Here is a 17,945-nt window from a genome sequence, read left to right on the forward strand (position 1 = left end):
AAGAATGCAATGTTTCTTGACTTCATGGTATATTTAAGTAAGTTAGTAAACTCCTCAGCACTGTAACTTGGTCTCATTCAAAGCTAGGGCAGGAGGGCTTAAGGTTGAATGAAATCGTACCGAATGTGGGCCTAAAACTTTAAAGTTTCACCACATTCTTTGCTAGTTATAGTAGTAATTTGCTTTAGTCCTTCGAACGAACCGGATGCCATAACGATTCACAAAGGATTTTTTTGGATGTTAAAGATAATTTGCGATAAAGTTCACGTTGGTGATGGATGGCTTTAAAGTCATTATAGTGTAGCTGGCACGTGTCCAAAGTTATTTGGTGAGCAGGGTAAGGTATTGAATTACATGGAGTGTTTTGCCAAGTAATCTATTGTTTATGGAACATTATTGTTCGTATTTAGTGATTACTCTGTGATGATTAAAGAAATTCTTGTTGAATTTTTAGCCATTTTGAACTTAGGTTTTCGTGACCAGATGTATTTTGTGAAGTGATGAAGAGCACGTGGTCAAATTATCTATCATTCAGTGAATGTTATTCGTCCTATGAATAAGATTAGTTATATTTTCAATCAGGTTTAGATAATTTGCCATACATTTTGATATTTGAGCAAGTTTGTTATTGATCCATTAACAAGATAATGGATTCCAAGATTAGGGTAGTTATTGAAAGGGAAATTATTTCCTTACAAGATTTGCTTGATGAGACAGGTAACTGCTTTGGTGATACTGATACACCAAAATCGACCCATGTGATGTATGAACGTTGTCTTATTGAGTGTCTACGACGTTTTGAAGATAGTTGGTCACAGAGTGTGACGATTATTTCACAGGATAGTGAATATGATAGTTTATGTAGAAGTTATAGAGCAATAACTAGATGTGTAAGGAAAGCTATTGCTACTGCACAGAAAACTATGAGCGAGATTGACACGGGAGATATAAATCAACGGCCAGCTTTGCCTCCTCCTTCGGCTCCCATTAACCCTCTCCCTCCCCCTAAACTCCCAGCAATTAAGATACCTGAATTTAGCGGTGGGGAAGAACAATGGCTTGCATTTTGGGATATATTTAACAGTTTAGTTCACGATCGTAGGGCTATTTCCAATGTGATTAAGTTTTCTACACTCAGAGCTAGTTTAAGGGATAACGCCTTTAAAACCATAGAAGGTTTGCCTGTCACTAATGCCAATTATTCAGTAGCTATTCAGACCCTTAAGGAGAAGTATGATAATAAGGAAAAATTGAAACGTAGACTTATGTCCAAATTAACGCATTTAGTCCCTCCCAGTCACACAATAGAGGATTTGAACACGTTCAAATTGGAATATGAGAAGATTATTTTACAAATGAACACATTGAATTTAGATGTAGAGGCCATGAACCCCATTTTCTCTAGTATAATATGCGAGAAATTATCACCTGAAACACGTAAGGCTATAGCTAATAAACATAATAGTATGTCTCTTGATTTAAAGCAAATTTCCTCAGGTTTGAAATATGTTTGTGAATTAATGGAATTTTGTTACGAAGGTGAGAATTCTAATAAGAGAAAACGGGATCAGGGTAACTATTCTAAAGTGATTCCCTCAAATGTGCAAAACGTGCAGAGAGCACAACCAAGTAACAGTAGACCTAGTAATAGTAGTCCTTACCATAATTGTGTGTTTTGCTCATCGAACCATGCCTCTCGTGATTGTAAGACTTTCAAAACCATTGATAGTAGAAGGGACAGAGTTAAATATTTAAGATTGTGCTTTGCTTGCCTCAAAGGAGGTCATTTATTCTCTGAATGTAGAAACAAACCGAAATGTAATATATGTGATGGGCCTCAGTACCCGATGATTTGTAAGAAAACAGAAAACCCTGTTAATCCTGCTCCACCAAAGTTGAGTGTAAATAGTACTAATGTTAGTAAGTCAAATGTTAATTCTGGGAAATCTCATAATGATTCTAAAGGTGCTGTAAGTAGAGGTGATTCCCAGTAGTTATGACTGCTTCTTTGGGTATTGATCATTCTCAGACTAATAAGATTTCTGTTTCGACTGCTCTTCCTACTGCTAATGTAATTGTGTCAGGGAATGGACATCGTTCCTTTGAGAGAGCACTCTTTGATTCTGGTGCACAAAGAACGTTTATTGCAACGGAATTAGTTCATAAGCTTAGTCTACCGTCCATAGCAACAGTAGCCTTAAAGGTAAAACCATTTGGCAGTGATGCCATGGAAGTTAATTGTAATATAGTAAGAGTTGTGGTGAGACTAGGTAAGATTCGTACTGTCATTAATGCCATTGCATTCGATAGAGTTAATTCCAGAATTTATTCTCCAGGTTTAAGTAAGTCAGCTGCGTTCTTGACGAGTAAAGGCATAAAATTAGCAGATAATGATTTAAATTTAAATGGTATAGAATTAGTCATTGGAGCTGAATACTATGGAAAATTCATTCAGAACAGTCAAATTTGCTCTGGAATACAGATATTGAATAGTTCTGGTGGTGCACTAATTTTTGGACCACTTCCTAGTTGGTCTTATGACGATGTAGAATCTAATGTGATTACTACATCAAATGTATGTTGTTCAAGAATAGAAGTAGAGGAAATCCCTATTAATTCTTGTTGTGAAGTTAGAAAATTATGGGATTTAGAAAGTGTTGGTATTCGTCAATCTGAAATTAGTCCTGAAGAAAGAGAATCAGTTAAGTGTTTTAAGGATAAAGTAAAAAGGGTTGACAATAAGTATGAAGTGTCCTTGCCATTTAAAGATGAAAGTAAGCCGCCTGTTAACTATAGAATAGCCATTGGTCAATTAAATTCCTCGTTACATAGATTCGAATCTGACCCCTCCTTGTATGCTCATTATGATAAGATTATCAAAGATTACGTTCAGTCTGGGTTTATAGAATTAATTCCCTCAGGCTCCCCTATTATAGGGCATTATTTACCCCACCATGCTGTATTGAAGGATTCAGAAACAACTCCCATTCGAACAGTTTTTAATGCTTCTTCAAAGGCTAAAGGAGAACTTTCCTTAAATGATTGTTTATTAACTGGTCCCTCATTAACTACTAAACTTTTTGATGCCCTGTTGAGTTTCCGCACAAACCCAGTAGCTGTGATTTCAGATATCAGTAAAGCCTTTTTAAGGATAGGCATTTCACCTGACTGTCGTGATTATTGCAGATTTCTATGGATAACTGATCCCTCCGATTTGAAGTCTACTGTAACTTACCGGTTTTGTGTAGTTTGTTTTGGAGCTACCTGCTCCCCCTTTCTCTTGCAGCAAACCCTCTTGCATCATTTATCTTTACATGATAATCCCCTTGCATCATCTCTGATGAAGAATTTCTATGTAGATAATTTTAGTAAAACTTACAAGGATGTGTCAGTCTTGATGGATGAGTATCCAGTAATAAATGCGATTCTTGAAGATGCTAATATGCCTCTACAAGAATGGGTCAGTAATGATTCAGAGTTTAACAGAACCATAGATGTTATCAAAGAAAGAGTAAACGTTTTGGGTTTAGAGTGGTATCTAGCACAAGATGAGATGTCACTGAAGGAAGTAAATTGTGAGTATAAAGGACCTTTAACCAAACGAAAGGTTTTATCAGTAGTAGCTCGAATGTTTGATCCTCTAGGATTATTGTCACCAATACAGGTGAGAGGTAAATATTTTCTTAAATGTTTGTGGAGTAACTACGGGTGGGATGACCCTTTGCCAGAATCATTATGTTCAAGGTTTGATGAAATTTGCAAGTGTTTTAGAAATGTAGAAAGTTTAAAGTTTCCTAGGTTTGTTGTACATCCTGAATGTTCCCACTTACATGTATTTTGTGATGCCTCTAACAAGGCATATGGAGCTGCTGCCTATGTGATTGATTTCAGGAGAAGTGTAAGCAATTTACTGGTCAGTAAGTGTAAGTTGCACCAAACCCTAAACAGGCTATTCCGCGTTTGGAATTGACAGCCTTGTCCTTGGGTGCGAAACTTGCTGGAAGATTAATGCAGAATGATGATTTAAGATTGAGTTCTTGCACTCTCTGGAGTGACTCCATGGTTTCTATTTGTTGGGTGAAGAACAATAATAGTAAAATTCCCTATGTACGAAACAGAGTCACTGAAATTAATGAATTCAAGTTTCCTCCACGGTATACCCCCTCTAAGGATAATCCAGCTGATATTCTATCCAGAGGTAGTAATAGTAAAGATTTAGCGCAAAATTCCTTATGGTGGAATGGCCCTAAATGGCTTTTAAATGGTAATTATCCCCAATCTTTAGCTACAGAAACTGTGCATGTTAATGAAATTCTTTCAGAACCTAAGTTTGTTAACCCTCCAACCCCATTAATTGACATCCCACGTTACAGTAATTTAAGTAAGCTTAAACGTATCATGAGGTCAATATTGCTTTTTCTTAATAAATGCAGTAAAGGTTCTAAGTTTGTTGTTAACGAAATGAAAGCACTTGTCCTCCTTGAACAGAAGCAACATTTTTCTACTACCAGAATGTACCTCTGTGATAAGAATTCACATGGAGTGTCCATGGATATTAAGAATTTCTGTAATCAGTTGAGCTTATTTGTTGATGAGGAAAATCTAATTAGGTCTCAGGGTCGCATGAAAAACGCTTCCATGTCTTATGATACTCAGTGCCCAATGTTATTGCCTTCCAGAAGTTATTTAACAGTGTTGATAGTTGAACATTTGCATAGACATCATCACCATTGTGGTGTCAATTCTGTACTGGTATTGTTGAGAGAAACTTTTTGGGTACCTAAAGCACGACAAGTTATCAAATCAATTCTATCAAAGTGTGTTTTGTGTCAGAAGTTAACCAAGAAACTGTTGTGTTTGCCTCCTCCTCCACCTTGCCCACAGAAAGAGTGAGATATGATAGATCTTTCCAATCAGTAGGAGTTGATTATACTGGTGCTATTAATGTTTTTGATCATGAGACTGGCTTGGAGGAGAAGGTCTTTGTATGTCTATTTACCTGTACTACGAGCAGGGCGGTTCATTTTGAATTGACTCATTCCATGACTGCTTTAGATTTCCTACTGGCTTTTCGACGCTTTGTAGCATATCATTCTCTGCCGAGTCTGATTATATCTGACAATGGTAGGAATTCTGTTGGATTTAATAATTTCCTGAAGGAAATTATGGATGAACCAGAGGTAAAGTCATACCTTGAAGGAAATGGTGTTAATTGGAAGTTCATTACACCGCGAGCCCCCTGGTCTGGAGGCTTTTATGAACGCCTTGTTGGTGTTCTAAAGGGATGTTTGTCCAAAGCCTTATATCACAAACGTGTATCCTTTGAAGAGTTGAGAACTCTACTTGTTGAGTTTCAAGCTGTGATAAATTCTCGACCACTGACTTATCTCTCCTCTGATCGAGATTGTGAGGCTTTGACTCCCTCCATGTTACTTTATGGGCGAAATGTTTGTATTTCCCCTCCTCTTAACAATTCAGCAACTGATGACCCAGATTTCATGAGTTCAAGTGATCTTAGAGAACAATATTTTAGATTATCATCAGTGCTAAGAAAATTTGAGAACTCTTGGAAGAGAGACTATTTAGTGTCCTTGAGAGGGAGACATAATAATTCTAGTGATAATCTCTCCGCAAATGTGAAAGTTGGGGACATAGTGATGGTAGACTTAGAAGATCATCTGGGGAAAGGCTATAGATACCTCCTCTCATTGGGTAAGGTTACCCAGCTGTTTCCGTCGTCTGATGGTGTGATTAGGTCTGTAGAAGTGAGAGTGAATAATAAACTATACATGAGATCAATCACAAAGCTCGTACTTCTGGAATTACCTGAGAGGGAATTTGATAGTGTTGTAACTCAGGAGCCAGATAGTGTGCCTCTGACTGGTACTAGACCTCGGCGTGCAGCAGCAATCCGCTGTGATCAAGAGAGAAAGGATTTAATTTCTATGGATGTACTCTAAAATGTATATTTGATTTAAATTTTGATGTGTTAAAATGGTCACAGCTGCATAGCGTTATTCAATTGAATTCGCTCCTGGGTGCAGTTGTGATTACTTCTAATTATGATTCTTCTTGGGGGAGAATGTCAAAAATTGCCATTTACTCCCCTTGAATAAAATTTCCTAGTTTTCTTGTATTCTTATTTTGATGTATTTCCCAGTTTCTATGAAAATACGTTGATATGATTGTTTTTGCTCCACAGAAGAAGTTTTTATTATATTAACTATAGCAATGAGTTGGTATAAATTAGTACATTGATATTCAAAGTAATAAAACACCTTTTTTGCCAATTTTGTCCATCTCTATAAAATTAGATGACGTATGATTAGTGTTGTCAAACTTCTTCGTGTGGAGAATATATGTTATTTTTCTTATTGTAAGGGCACATGCCAGTGATTTAAGCTTGCCTTCTGGATGAAACCCCTTTTTTTTGTATGTTGGGTTACGATTAAAGCACTTAATGTTTGTTTTTAAACTGATGTTTTGTTACGTAACCCTGTAATTTTGTAGGTGTGACAACTGCGTTATGCGATATACTCTTCCTGAGTTTTCTTCTAGGGTGTGAACGTGAAGCTCTGCCTGTTTAGCAGCAAACTCCAGGAAGGCAAGTAATAGAAGAAGTTCTTGTAGAATCCAGCCCCATCGCCTCGTGAACTGTCGTCGCCATTGCAGTAATTTCTTCATAAGGATATTCTGAAATCCCTTTTTTTTGGCCATTTATGTTTTCCTCTATCGAAGTAACGTAACGTTTTGTTAATTTTTGCAGTAATGTGTTAATGTTTTCTTGCTTCTTAACGTAACTTGGGTGATTGTTGTGTTCTTTAAATATTAAATATATGTGTTAAACTTTTAAATGCGTATTTGTGAACCCGTGTGGCATCACCCAAAAAGAATTGGTGCAGGAAATATAGTTGATTGTTTCTCAACTGCACTTTGTTGGAAAGAATGCAATGTTTCTTGACTTCATGGTATATTTAAGTAAGTTAGTAAACTCCTCAGCACTGTAACTTGGTCTCATTCAAAGCTAGGGCAGGAGGGCTTAAGGTTGAATGAAATCGTACCGAATGTGGGCCTAAAACTTTAAAGTTTCACCACAACCATTAATCATAACAGGCTCGCATAAAATAGCAGGAATGCTACTCTTAATGAAAGTAGTTAACCCTCTGGTGTTATCCTCTAGGCTTGCAGGTAATTCAAAACTTTCATTGATATCCTGACAACTGAAAGCCAGCACCATTGACCCCAACCTCCGGAAAGAAGATTTCGTCACAGGAGGTTGTTTATTTTCGCTCTGTATTTTGGTCTTTATATCTTGTGATTTAATGTACTCAGGCACTAGTAACAATGCATGGAGCATCGCGAAGTGATGCGAGTACACAGACTTAGGTGAAAACTTTTATAAGTACAAGAATATTGCAAAATAGAGACTAAAATAGACTAAGGGTATTGGAAACGTTTGTTTATACCTCGAGGCGTTTGCCTTGGGATGGTCCGTTTTCTATGATAAATTTCACCCGTTCTCTTTGGTGTTTTATGAGTTACAGCACTAAAACAACATGGATTCGTTTCCAAGTTATTTAAGGAAAAAGGACTCCATTGGTCTATAATTCCTGGGAGGTTATATGTCCATCGAAAATGTATGTAATGTGTTATTCAGAGAATTGACTCTTGATATTGCTGACCTTTTGGGTGTACAGAATGTAAGTAGGAATAAAGTAGTAATTAAGTTCAGCTCTGAGAACAAATTCCTGGAAAAGCAAGGCAATTTGAGGATAAGCATATTAAGATAAATGAGGCAGATAGTGTGAAGGTTGTGAATATAAGTACTTCGTATACATATGTATCGATAAGGAATGCACCCTTTGAATTGTCTGATGAATTGACAATAAACATTATGAGCAGATATGGAAAAGTGGATTCAATAAGAAGCAACAGATTCAGTTTGGGACCCCTGGAAGGCCTGCTGAATGGGATACGGACAATAAAGATGAAGATTAGAGATAAAACTCCTTCATCGATGTGTGTCTGGTTTTGTTTAAGTATATTATATAACGGGCAGAAAAGAACCTGTTACAGATGTGGACAAGAAGGCCATCTAGTAAAAGATTGTAACATTGATATTATGGAAGGAACCAGTATGTGGAATGAAAAAGACTTTCCTGCCATAAGCAGGCAAAGAAATGATAACATATCAGAGAAGGAAGGATAATGGTGATAATAGAGAACAAACAAGAGAAGGAAATAACATTGAGGGACAAGAGGTAAATGATAGCCAAAGAGGAACTGATATTAGTGAAGAGAAGACTGATGTATGTAAGCACAAATAGTGAAGCTGACAAAGATCTAAGAGGAAATACTCAGGCAAAGGGAAACCAAGAAGAAAAAAAAAATAAATAAGGAAGAAGAAGGATTAGAAGAGGGAAATGAAGATCATCGAATGAGTGAAGACAGTGAAGAAGAGATAGTATTTGCACGTTTGCAGTTATCTATCTCCTGATGAAGTTGTGCAAGTAGAAACAGAAACAGAAGAAGCAGAGTAAGTGCACAATGATGAAGAAATTATAAATAGAGGAAAGGTGGAATACGAAGAAGGCGACATGCAGATAGTAACCGAAGAAATAGTCAAGAGTGAAGAAGTTGAGCAAATAGGCTACCAACAGAAAAAGAAACTCATAAAGAAGAAAATGGTGAAGGTGAAAAAGATATAGATGTTGAGTTTAAGAGGACTACTAAAATTCCAGAGGAAACCTCAATAGAGAGTGAGACGAAAGGCAACAAAAGAACCAAAGAAGAGAAAAGGGTAACAAGAATAGAATAGGAACGGAGATAAAAGTCAAATAGCAGTAGGCCAAAAATGGCAAGCTGCTACAGTTAACGACGACAGTTCAGGTGTAAAAATGACCATTAAAAAGGTCAATGGACAGAAATGCTTAAAAGTATCGAATAATAGTGAGGAAGAATGTTTTGTTTTTTCTGAGTTGTCAGACCCCTTAAATGAAAGCCAGGATTTGTTTGTTGATAATGTAGTAGATCATGGTCTTTCTAGTGATCAGAATTCTGTTAAACACAAACATGATGATGATGATAATAATAGTAATGGTAAAAATAGATGTTCTAAACTGGCTAAAATAGGTAAATAATTAGTATGCATTTATTTTAATATATCCATTAAAATGGCCTTAGTTACTGCTTCATTAAATATTTGTGGTCTAAATGAGCTTAATAAGCAGTTGAAAGTAAAGATGTCAGTTAATCAATATAAAATCGATGTATTATACCTTCAAGAACATAATATTAGAGATGTGAATAAGGTAAAATATTTAGAGGATTACTTTGAGGTTGTAATGAATATGCCTTCTAGCTTTAAAGGTGGCGCGCGTTTTCTGTTGAATAAAAAGTCAAATATTTCAGTTATTAACAGTGAAAAGGATGACACTGGAAATATATTATTTACAAGGATACGGTATGATGATATAAACCTCTCCTTATTGAATGTACGTATACGCACCGTCAGGTTCAAGTAAAAAGAGAGAGAGGGAGAATTTGTTCTCTGTGGATATTTTGTATTAATGAGCAACATAATATCAAATTTGGTTTTTGCTGGTGACTTCAATTGCGTACTTTCGAGTAGAGATGTTAGTACAGGTAATGAGAGGTATGTATCAAAAGGTCTTAAATCTTTAGTACAGCATTTAGGATTGAGAGACGCTTGGTTTGCATTGAACAATATTCCCGAATATACGTACATCCTCGGTAATTATGCTTCAAGAATTGACCGTGTGTACGTGACTGACTTGTATAGTAATATTAAGAATTGTAAAAATATTCCATTATCTTTAACAGACCATAATATGATAGCTGGATTTCTGCTTGATAATCGTTGTAAAATAGGTAGAGGAATATGGAAGTTAAATGTTTCATTATTGAGAGGGACGACTTCATGGAGGAATTTGAAAGATTATGGCATTTTTAAAATACGATGGAATAAAATACTCTAATATTATGGAATGGTGAGATACATTTGTGAAACCAAAATTAAAAGTTTTTCATAGGGCTGTCTAAACAAGCTATACGAGAGAAGTATGGTACTCTAAAATTTTTGCAAAATTATCTTGAATACTTATTAAGTAAAGCTTCTGTTGGTTACAATAAATTTGAAGAGATGAAGGCTATAAAAGATAGAATAAAATCAATAAAAGATGAAATATGTGAAGGTATAAAGATTAGGTTAAGGACAGAAGAGAGAATAAATGGCGAAAGATTATCTGCACATTTATTAGGTAAAGAGAAACTCAGAGGGAAGCGAAATAGTATTAGGCAACTGAGGTTAGAAAGCGGTGTGACGCTCGACAACACAGAGACGACAGTCATGTAAAGGATCATCATGAAAAACTATACTCAAAGGTAAATACTGATGAGCAGCTACAAGATGGTTTTCTTAATTGTATAGGGAGCACAATAACTGATGAGGACAGTGAAATGTTATGCAGAAAGGAATCTGTCGAAGAGGTATTAAATACGTTAAAGAGGGGGAGAAGAAGAAGAAGGCATAAGGTAAACAACTTTGTTGCTGCTCCTGCTTATTTCTGGTACTATAGACGCAGTTTCGCCGAGAAAATGTTGTGATGGACCGGTGAATATGTGCTGTTAATGCTGAAGTAAGCATAGTGAAGGTGGTTTAAGTGACAGTGCAGTTATAAACCTTGAAAACTTCGTTAAGTTCCCTTATTTTGAATAGTGGCCCCTCCCCCCCTAGCATTGCCTAGGCGGGGAGTCTGCGCTAGACGGTGGCGACGGTGCTGCCATCTATAGAGCATAGTGACTGGTTTCGGTGTAACAGTATGACGTCATACTCAACACCGTTTAGGAGAAAGGACTCCTTTGGGTTGCAGTTTTCTGCATACCCTTCTATGGATGCTGTTAGTAGAATGTTATTTTCAAATATGAAATTAGTTCATGACTCGATTATAGGATTTCATTTTATAAATAGGAATAGAGTAATTGTTAAAGTAGTACCAAATGTGTTTAATGATCTCATGGAAAAATACGAAGGCAAGGAGGTACGTTCAGAACAGTTGGGAAATGTAAAGACTGTGAACCTTAGTACATCCATGACGTATGTTTCAATAAGGAATGCTCCTTTCGAACTCTCAGATGAAAAGCTGATCGAGGTATTATCGAAATATGGCAAAGTGGAAGGAATCAGGCAAAACAAATATGCTTACGGACCGTTCAAAGGGCTATTGACGGGAGTCAGGACAGCTAGCATGAGACTAAAAGAGAATGTTCCTTCGTCTATTACGGTTTTCGGATTTACCTTAACTATTTTGTATAATGGACAGCAACGTACGTGCTTTAGGTGCGGGGAAGTAGGTCACCTGGCTAAAGACTGCAAATACGAGGATGTAAGGTCTAAGTTTAAACAAGGAGAGTTCCCTCACCTGCCTACGGAAGGAAAGGACGAAACCAACGTAAACGCAAATGGGTTGCATAAAGACAATGTAGAAAATTAAACAGTTGAGGAAAGCGGAGATACCCAAGGAAATCAAACTACAGATATAGTAACCGAAGGAAAGGACAGAGATGAGGAACCTAACTCAATGGAAGAGCAGGTATTAGATTGCACAACAGAAGAAATTGTTAAGGATAATTTACAAAATGATTCTGAGCAAGAAAAGGATGAAGACGACTCGATAAACCTTGGGGAGGGCACAACAACAAGGGATGCTGGAAGTGATCTAGGGAAAGAAACGAAGGAAGATCATGTCTCAGTGGAACCTTTAAACTGCTGCATGAGGGAAGAAAATGTTCATGGCAAACTGGAGAGAGGGGTAATCGTTGGTCGGCCAAACTATGAGGACGAAAAGGATCTTTTTGAGGACAGCCTTGAATACGAGCAGGATGATGACGATGAAGGAAGGCCAGGATTTTGGGTTTCCCAACCAATAGGTGCCAGTGACTTGCATACGTCTACAACAAACGTTGAAATTCATAAGGATGGTAAAGAAAACGAGGTATTTACAGAAAACGAAGCAGCAAGTATAGTAGAAGGAAAAGAAGAGGAAAAAACGGATAGTGAGGAAACTGATTATGAGAGATCAGCGTCCCAAACAGAATTTCCCAGTATAGTGCAGCAGATTGCTGTAAAAATCGTTCAGATAGTGAAACAAGCATGAAATTTGGCACAAACATTCCTAAGACTACGCTCTCTTAGAAAAGGGCGCTGGCCACCTGAAAATCCAAGATGGCGGCTATTTTTCAAAATGGCCGCCATCTATGTTGAGATTCACTGGTTTGGGAGCATCTACTGGATGGAATATGCCAGTTTTTTTTTTTTAAACCTCGACTTTTAGGTTATAAAAATGTTCCATACCACACATTTTATTGAAAACCCTTACTAAATGAATTGTAACCAAGATGGCGTACAAAATGGTTGCCATAAAAGTTTTTTTTTCTATCCACAGCGCTAGCAGACATAGAGACCAACTGTTTTTATTTAATGGTATATTCATGTGATCAGACAGTTTAACTAATATGCTATTTTCAACTGAAATAGTAATGGTATGGTCACATACAACATTGTGTCTAAGACTGTAACCATAAAAAGAAAAAAGAGAAATACGGACTAAACGCAACCAATCTATGTATAGGTCTCTCAACCTACACCTTTGAAAAATTCGAGGATAAGAAGGTAGGCATAGCATGACACGTTGGATGCTCAAGCTAGATTATCTACTGAAGAGAGGGCAATATTTATCTAGACTTCACATTTGCAAGTGCACAGAGCTGTGCAGGGAAGACCCAGCTTGTAGCACTTGCACCTTTCCCGACAGCCTGCTTTGCATCCACATTTGGTAAGCTGTTGGCAACTCTTGGCTAAGGGCGAGTTGGTTGTCCAGAGGACTTGCCATGCTTCACCAGACTTTTGCCATCCCCACTCAGCAGGGTTCTCTGGCTGTGGCTGACACTGGGTGGCCTGCCCCACACACAACCAGCCTGGTACGCAGCACGCTTGGTGTGTTGGAGGAGAGCTCCCTGGTTGGTGGAATGGCCTCATATGCCCTTTGTTTTCTGGCAAACATATCAAGTCTAGCCTCATCCACAGTGCCAGCAGTGCTGGATCTTTCATACATAAGTATGACAAACCTCTCCAGGACCTTCAGGTCACTTTCTTCCACTCTGAGAGGGTAGTGACTCAGTTTGGAGAACACAGTGGAGGCCTCTGGAAAGATGTTCCATGTCTGCCAGGTGGTCTTCTTGCCCTTGCTCCGGAAGGCTGACACTGTATCACAGCCTGTGAACGCATGGAAGAAGAGCATGCCATTCACCTTCTCCTGGCCCAGAGAGTTGCACAGGTCATGCACAGCAATCCAGCGCAGGCTCTGGCCTTGGCCAAATGCCACCCATAGCTTCTCTAGCCCTAGATTGTGGAGAGTGGAGAAAGCACTGACTGCAACGACAAGAACATCTGTGTCATTTGCTTTAACCGTGATGGTCTTGGCTCCATGTTCTGTGGCATATTTGGCATGGAGAAAGATGCGGGTGTCAGCTTCCTCATGAGAGCACTTTTCCAGTCCCTGAAGACTAGCCTCATGAGTGCTGAGGACAGCAGACCCTTTCGTGGCAATGACAACATTTGTGGCAGACATCTGGGCAACTTTGTCTGCCAGGAACTGGAACAACTCTGTCTTGTTGGCATCGTGTCTTAGGAAATTGCGCCAGTTGGATGGAATTGTGTTCTTGTCTGTCACCTTGCGCCTTCCTCCTTGACCACGTTGGAGCCTGGTCTCAGCTTTGAGGCTGGATGTATTGTATACATCAAATACAAGATGTGATGATGTGTACTTGCTGCTATAGGATTGTATCACAGGCAAGAAGTCGCAAAGTGCATAGCCCTCAAAGGTCTTTCCTTTCTTTGGTGGCAAGGCATGGACCAAAGCTGATCCATCTACAATGAGGACATCAGTCTTTGGTTCTTTGTCTTCTAGTGTAACATGACTCTCCAGGACCGAGGTCAGCTGAGACTTCTGACATGTGTACAGCCTACCACCCTCACTAAGGGAAGCTGGGAATGTTTGATTCTCGTGCTGGAAGAATTCCTGCAGATCACATTCACGGCTCTGACAGGATATAAATAGCTTTGAGAAAAGCTGGCAATCCTCCTTCAGAAGTTTCTGCTTTGACTGTTCTACAGGAGCAGCTTCTTGCCTGAAGAAGTCAGTTCTGTTCTTCTTTATCGGCTCATAGAAGGAGACTGCATTGTTTGCCAAAGAGTCTGAAAACTTCTGAAATTTAGTGCAGCCTCTGTCAAGGTGTGTCTGTAGAAGTTCTGCTGAGCTGGGGTGGGCAATGTCTTTGTTGTCAATGGAATACAGATCCTGGCTCTCTTCCTGAAAAGGACTTCCCAAGTGTTGCAAAGCCAATGACAGCTTGCTGACTCTCTCCAAGAATGTCTTCTGCGCATGAGGTGTTTGTTCATGGTGTGTTGTCTGCTCATTAGACTCCTTACTTTGAACCTCTGTTTCGTATGCAGACACCAAGCGGATGATCTCTGGGCCAGCCACCATCCATCTTCTGAGTGCTGACGGATCTTCAGTCAGCCCAATGGCTCCGCCATCAGCCTTTATAAAGGCATTGGTCTGCTCATGAGCTTGGTCAAGAGCCATTGCTGAGAACTGGCGACTGGTCTTGTGCACAACAAAGTTGCCAGCCTTGAACTCCTTGTGCAACTCTGGGTGTGAACTCTCTAGGTAAGCATGTCCCTGAGGTGAATAGGCAGCCAACGAGCATAGTTTGTATTATTGTTGGAAAAGAAGTAGGGTATCAGCTCATGCAATGCCTGGCAGTAAAGGACAAAATTGGCCTCACGGAAGGACCTGATCAGTAGGAATATCACAAGTTCCATAGACAACACCATGTGCCAGAAGTGGAACTGTGGACTCTGCTGTCTTCGAAGGTCACACCACTCCTCAAACTCTAATGCCTGCTCATTGTTGTTTGCTTTCTCAGCACAGTAGTCAGTGTATGCTGTCCTCAGGAGTTTGTACAAACTAGAGGCTGTAACCTGGTGCATCTGCCGTGTCCTGGTTACACTTGCAGCTGACAGGAAGGATTCTGCAGTTCCAGATGAAGCAACTCCTGCCTCCACCAGAGCTCCTGTCCAACCACTGCCATGAAGAAGAGTACCAAGAGATGTCATTGCTGCCATCTCAATGTGCAGACCACCAAACATTACCAGATACTTGTCTTCGCCATACTGATCAGGCCACTGCCACTGCACCTGCTTTGCTACGGCATAGATTGGCTGATCAGCTGTGATTATGGGTATCTGGCCAGGGTTCAGAAAATCAGTGACATCCTGCACTTTCTGCATCACGTGTTTGATCGTAGCAACAGAATGAGCCTGATCACGCAGGAGAGGAAGCAATGAAGTTATGGTTACTTCAAATTCTGGGCTTCTCTTCATTGAAGCGTGATGAGCTGACCACGTCAGATTCACTGCATCATCTATTTCCTGGGTGACTATGACCTTGTCTAGCCACTGATACTCCAGTGCAAGCTGTGGCCCCAAGATATCTGTGGGTGGCTTTGGTATTGCAGTGTTTGGTGGCACAGGGTTCTTTGTTTGAAAGGAAGCTGGTGAGATGTTTGTGAATGTGTCCGGCAATTCAGGCACCGACCTCACTTTCTCAGGTGCAAACTTTAGTTGCTGTCTTTCCTGTCCAGTGTTCTCCTTGGTGGGGTGCTGAAATATGGAGATGCTAGTTCCATGGAAGGAGGTAGTGGCAGTAGTTGCAGATGGGTTGTGGTCGATGTTGTCCATCACTGCAGTGGTGAACAACCCTTTTCGCAGTACTGGGGACAGACCACACCCTCCTCCACATATTTGCTAACTGTGGCATCTCCTAACTGTGCAGAGACCTCCAGTACTCTGTCATAAGAGATACTGAGGCCATACTGATGTAGCATTTCAACCAGGTTTCTCTTCCTGGTTTTGGCATAGACTGAGAGTCCCATGTAGACTGGGAATGGTGTTTCTCTGTCTTTGGAGTGTCTATGAGTTGTTGCTCCCTCTTTGTATCGGGGAGTAGCAGTTGAACTGCATGAGCTGTGCAATGGCCTGGTCTGACTTTGATGCTCCAAATCGTAACTGTGACTTGATGTCAGCCCCATGCTCAACCATCCCTACAAACTGGAGCAGGAGAGGAGGCACAGAATTTCGTACACAAGCCTCAGAAAATGTGCCATCAAACCGTGACTGATGATCAAGTATAGACTTTCTGAGAATATTTGCTGCTTTAGCAATGATAACTGCCTCTGAAAGATCAGATGATTGAGCAAGTGCTTTTCCCACATCCTTTTGAAATGCAAGTAATACATCTCTGCCAGATTTATGAGCCTCAAGTTCTGGAATTTCTGCCAGAAGTTTGTCTTTGAGTCTCGTGGAATTTACACTTGGTGACTCTACACCTAATTGTTCCAGACGTTGTTGGTAGAGGTGGCAAATATCTGCCAGCCGAAATGTGACTGGATCATCTGAACAAAGGTTGTTTTCAACAATGTATGTCATCAGGTCTGACAGAACTAGTGGATACACATCTGATTCTGACTCAGTGCTACCTTGGTCTTTCTCAAGGCTCCTCAGGTAGGACCTTTTTCTGTTGTAGAGGGCACAAAGACAGGCATGGTGATACTTAAACTCCTGTGCAATGACATCCCCACCAGTCAACTTAGCAAGGAGCTTGCCATCACTAAGTATCTCTGCACATTCACGCAATTTCAAGTCAAGGCCCTTAGTACTAGCCTGTCTGAGATCAGATGCAGGTGCCACTTTCTCACAGAAAATGCAAACTTCATTGTCATGACTGGTTCGGCGCAGTTTTGCACGACTAGTCTCAGTGTTGCTGGTCTGGTCATTGGATTGTCGCTTTCTTGCACGGTCCAGTTTAGTGTTGTTAAACAACAAGCGACAGTTCACATGGTATTTTGCTGCATTTTTCCTGAGAGTGGCCTCTATGCCATCACCTTCATCCAGCCTTGCTGGATCCATTATCAGTGGCATTTCATTAATTTCACTGAACATGGGAATGTTCCTTGCCAGCATTGTGTACCCATCATGGTCTAGGACATGATGACTTGGAGGTGATGTCAAGTGCTCACCTCTTTTGTCCTTCTGACAAAGACAACACAAACTCCAGTTTGTTTTTCTACTGCTCAATATTGGATTGGCATCACATTCTGCCATGATTTCACTTTTGATTAAGGCCGAGGGGTTATCCTTTACCACCTTAAACAAAGCACACATTCCTGTATGGGATTCAACTAGGTTCGGTCTCCTACACCTAGCCCGATCATTCATCCAGTGCCATTTAAGTCCCGTGTGATCTGTACACCATCCGGGTAAGTACATGAACCATCATGTACAGCCCCATACCCTTGGCTCGGCTCTCCCGCACTGGCACATCCTGTCTATTCAGGTGCGGCTATCTAACTATAGCTGGTCTGGGGCTGTTAGAAAGCATTTGGGACACTAAACTAAACTATACTACAACTACTAGTCTAAGACTACAGGATTAGTAAAGCTGGATTAGCTGGCACTGAACCCCATGCTGAGTTACACAGCAGTGATGTCACCAGTGTGCCCTGGTTGTGTGCAGACATACACTCTTTTACATTTATTAATTTTCCTTCAAAATTGATGAGTTATTCGAAAGAGATGGCCTCATTAGGATCTAAAACCACAGAAACCAAGATCCATGCTTAAAACGATAATTGTTGAACGGGCATTATTTCTCATTATAATTATTGTTTCTACCTTTTCTTGGCAGCCATATAGCCCCATATTTAAAGGTAAACTGTACTGGGAAGCTACAGAAACATAATATTCACAAGAAATAGTATGGAAGAGCTTTACCATATTGCTAGAAGCAAATACATGCCATTCT

At 39.7% G+C, this 17,945-nt stretch overlaps 2 protein-coding genes across 2 annotated transcripts; both read left to right on the forward strand.

The window, feature by feature from the left end:
- The first annotated feature begins 5,165 nt into the window (after positions 1-5,165).
- Positions 5,166-5,960, forward strand: LOC136837920 (uncharacterized). The gene has a single exon (XM_067102791.1). The coding sequence runs from the start codon at positions 5,166-5,168 to the stop codon at positions 5,958-5,960; it is 795 nt and encodes a 264-aa protein (XP_066958892.1).
- A 2,937-nt stretch (positions 5,961-8,897) lies between these two features.
- On the forward strand, positions 8,898-12,176 carry LOC136837921 (high mobility group nucleosome-binding domain-containing protein 5-like). Its single transcript, XM_067102792.1, has 2 exons — positions 8,898-9,132; positions 11,518-12,176. Exons 1-2 carry the CDS (start codon positions 8,898-8,900, stop codon positions 12,174-12,176), a joined length of 894 nt encoding a protein of 297 aa, XP_066958893.1.
- Positions 12,177-17,945: the final 5,769 nt, after the last annotated feature.

This window comes from Macrobrachium rosenbergii, unplaced genomic scaffold, assembly GCF_040412425.1.
Source record: "Macrobrachium rosenbergii isolate ZJJX-2024 unplaced genomic scaffold, ASM4041242v1 13895, whole genome shotgun sequence".
NCBI classification, from domain to species: domain Eukaryota; kingdom Metazoa; phylum Arthropoda; class Malacostraca; order Decapoda; family Palaemonidae; genus Macrobrachium; species Macrobrachium rosenbergii.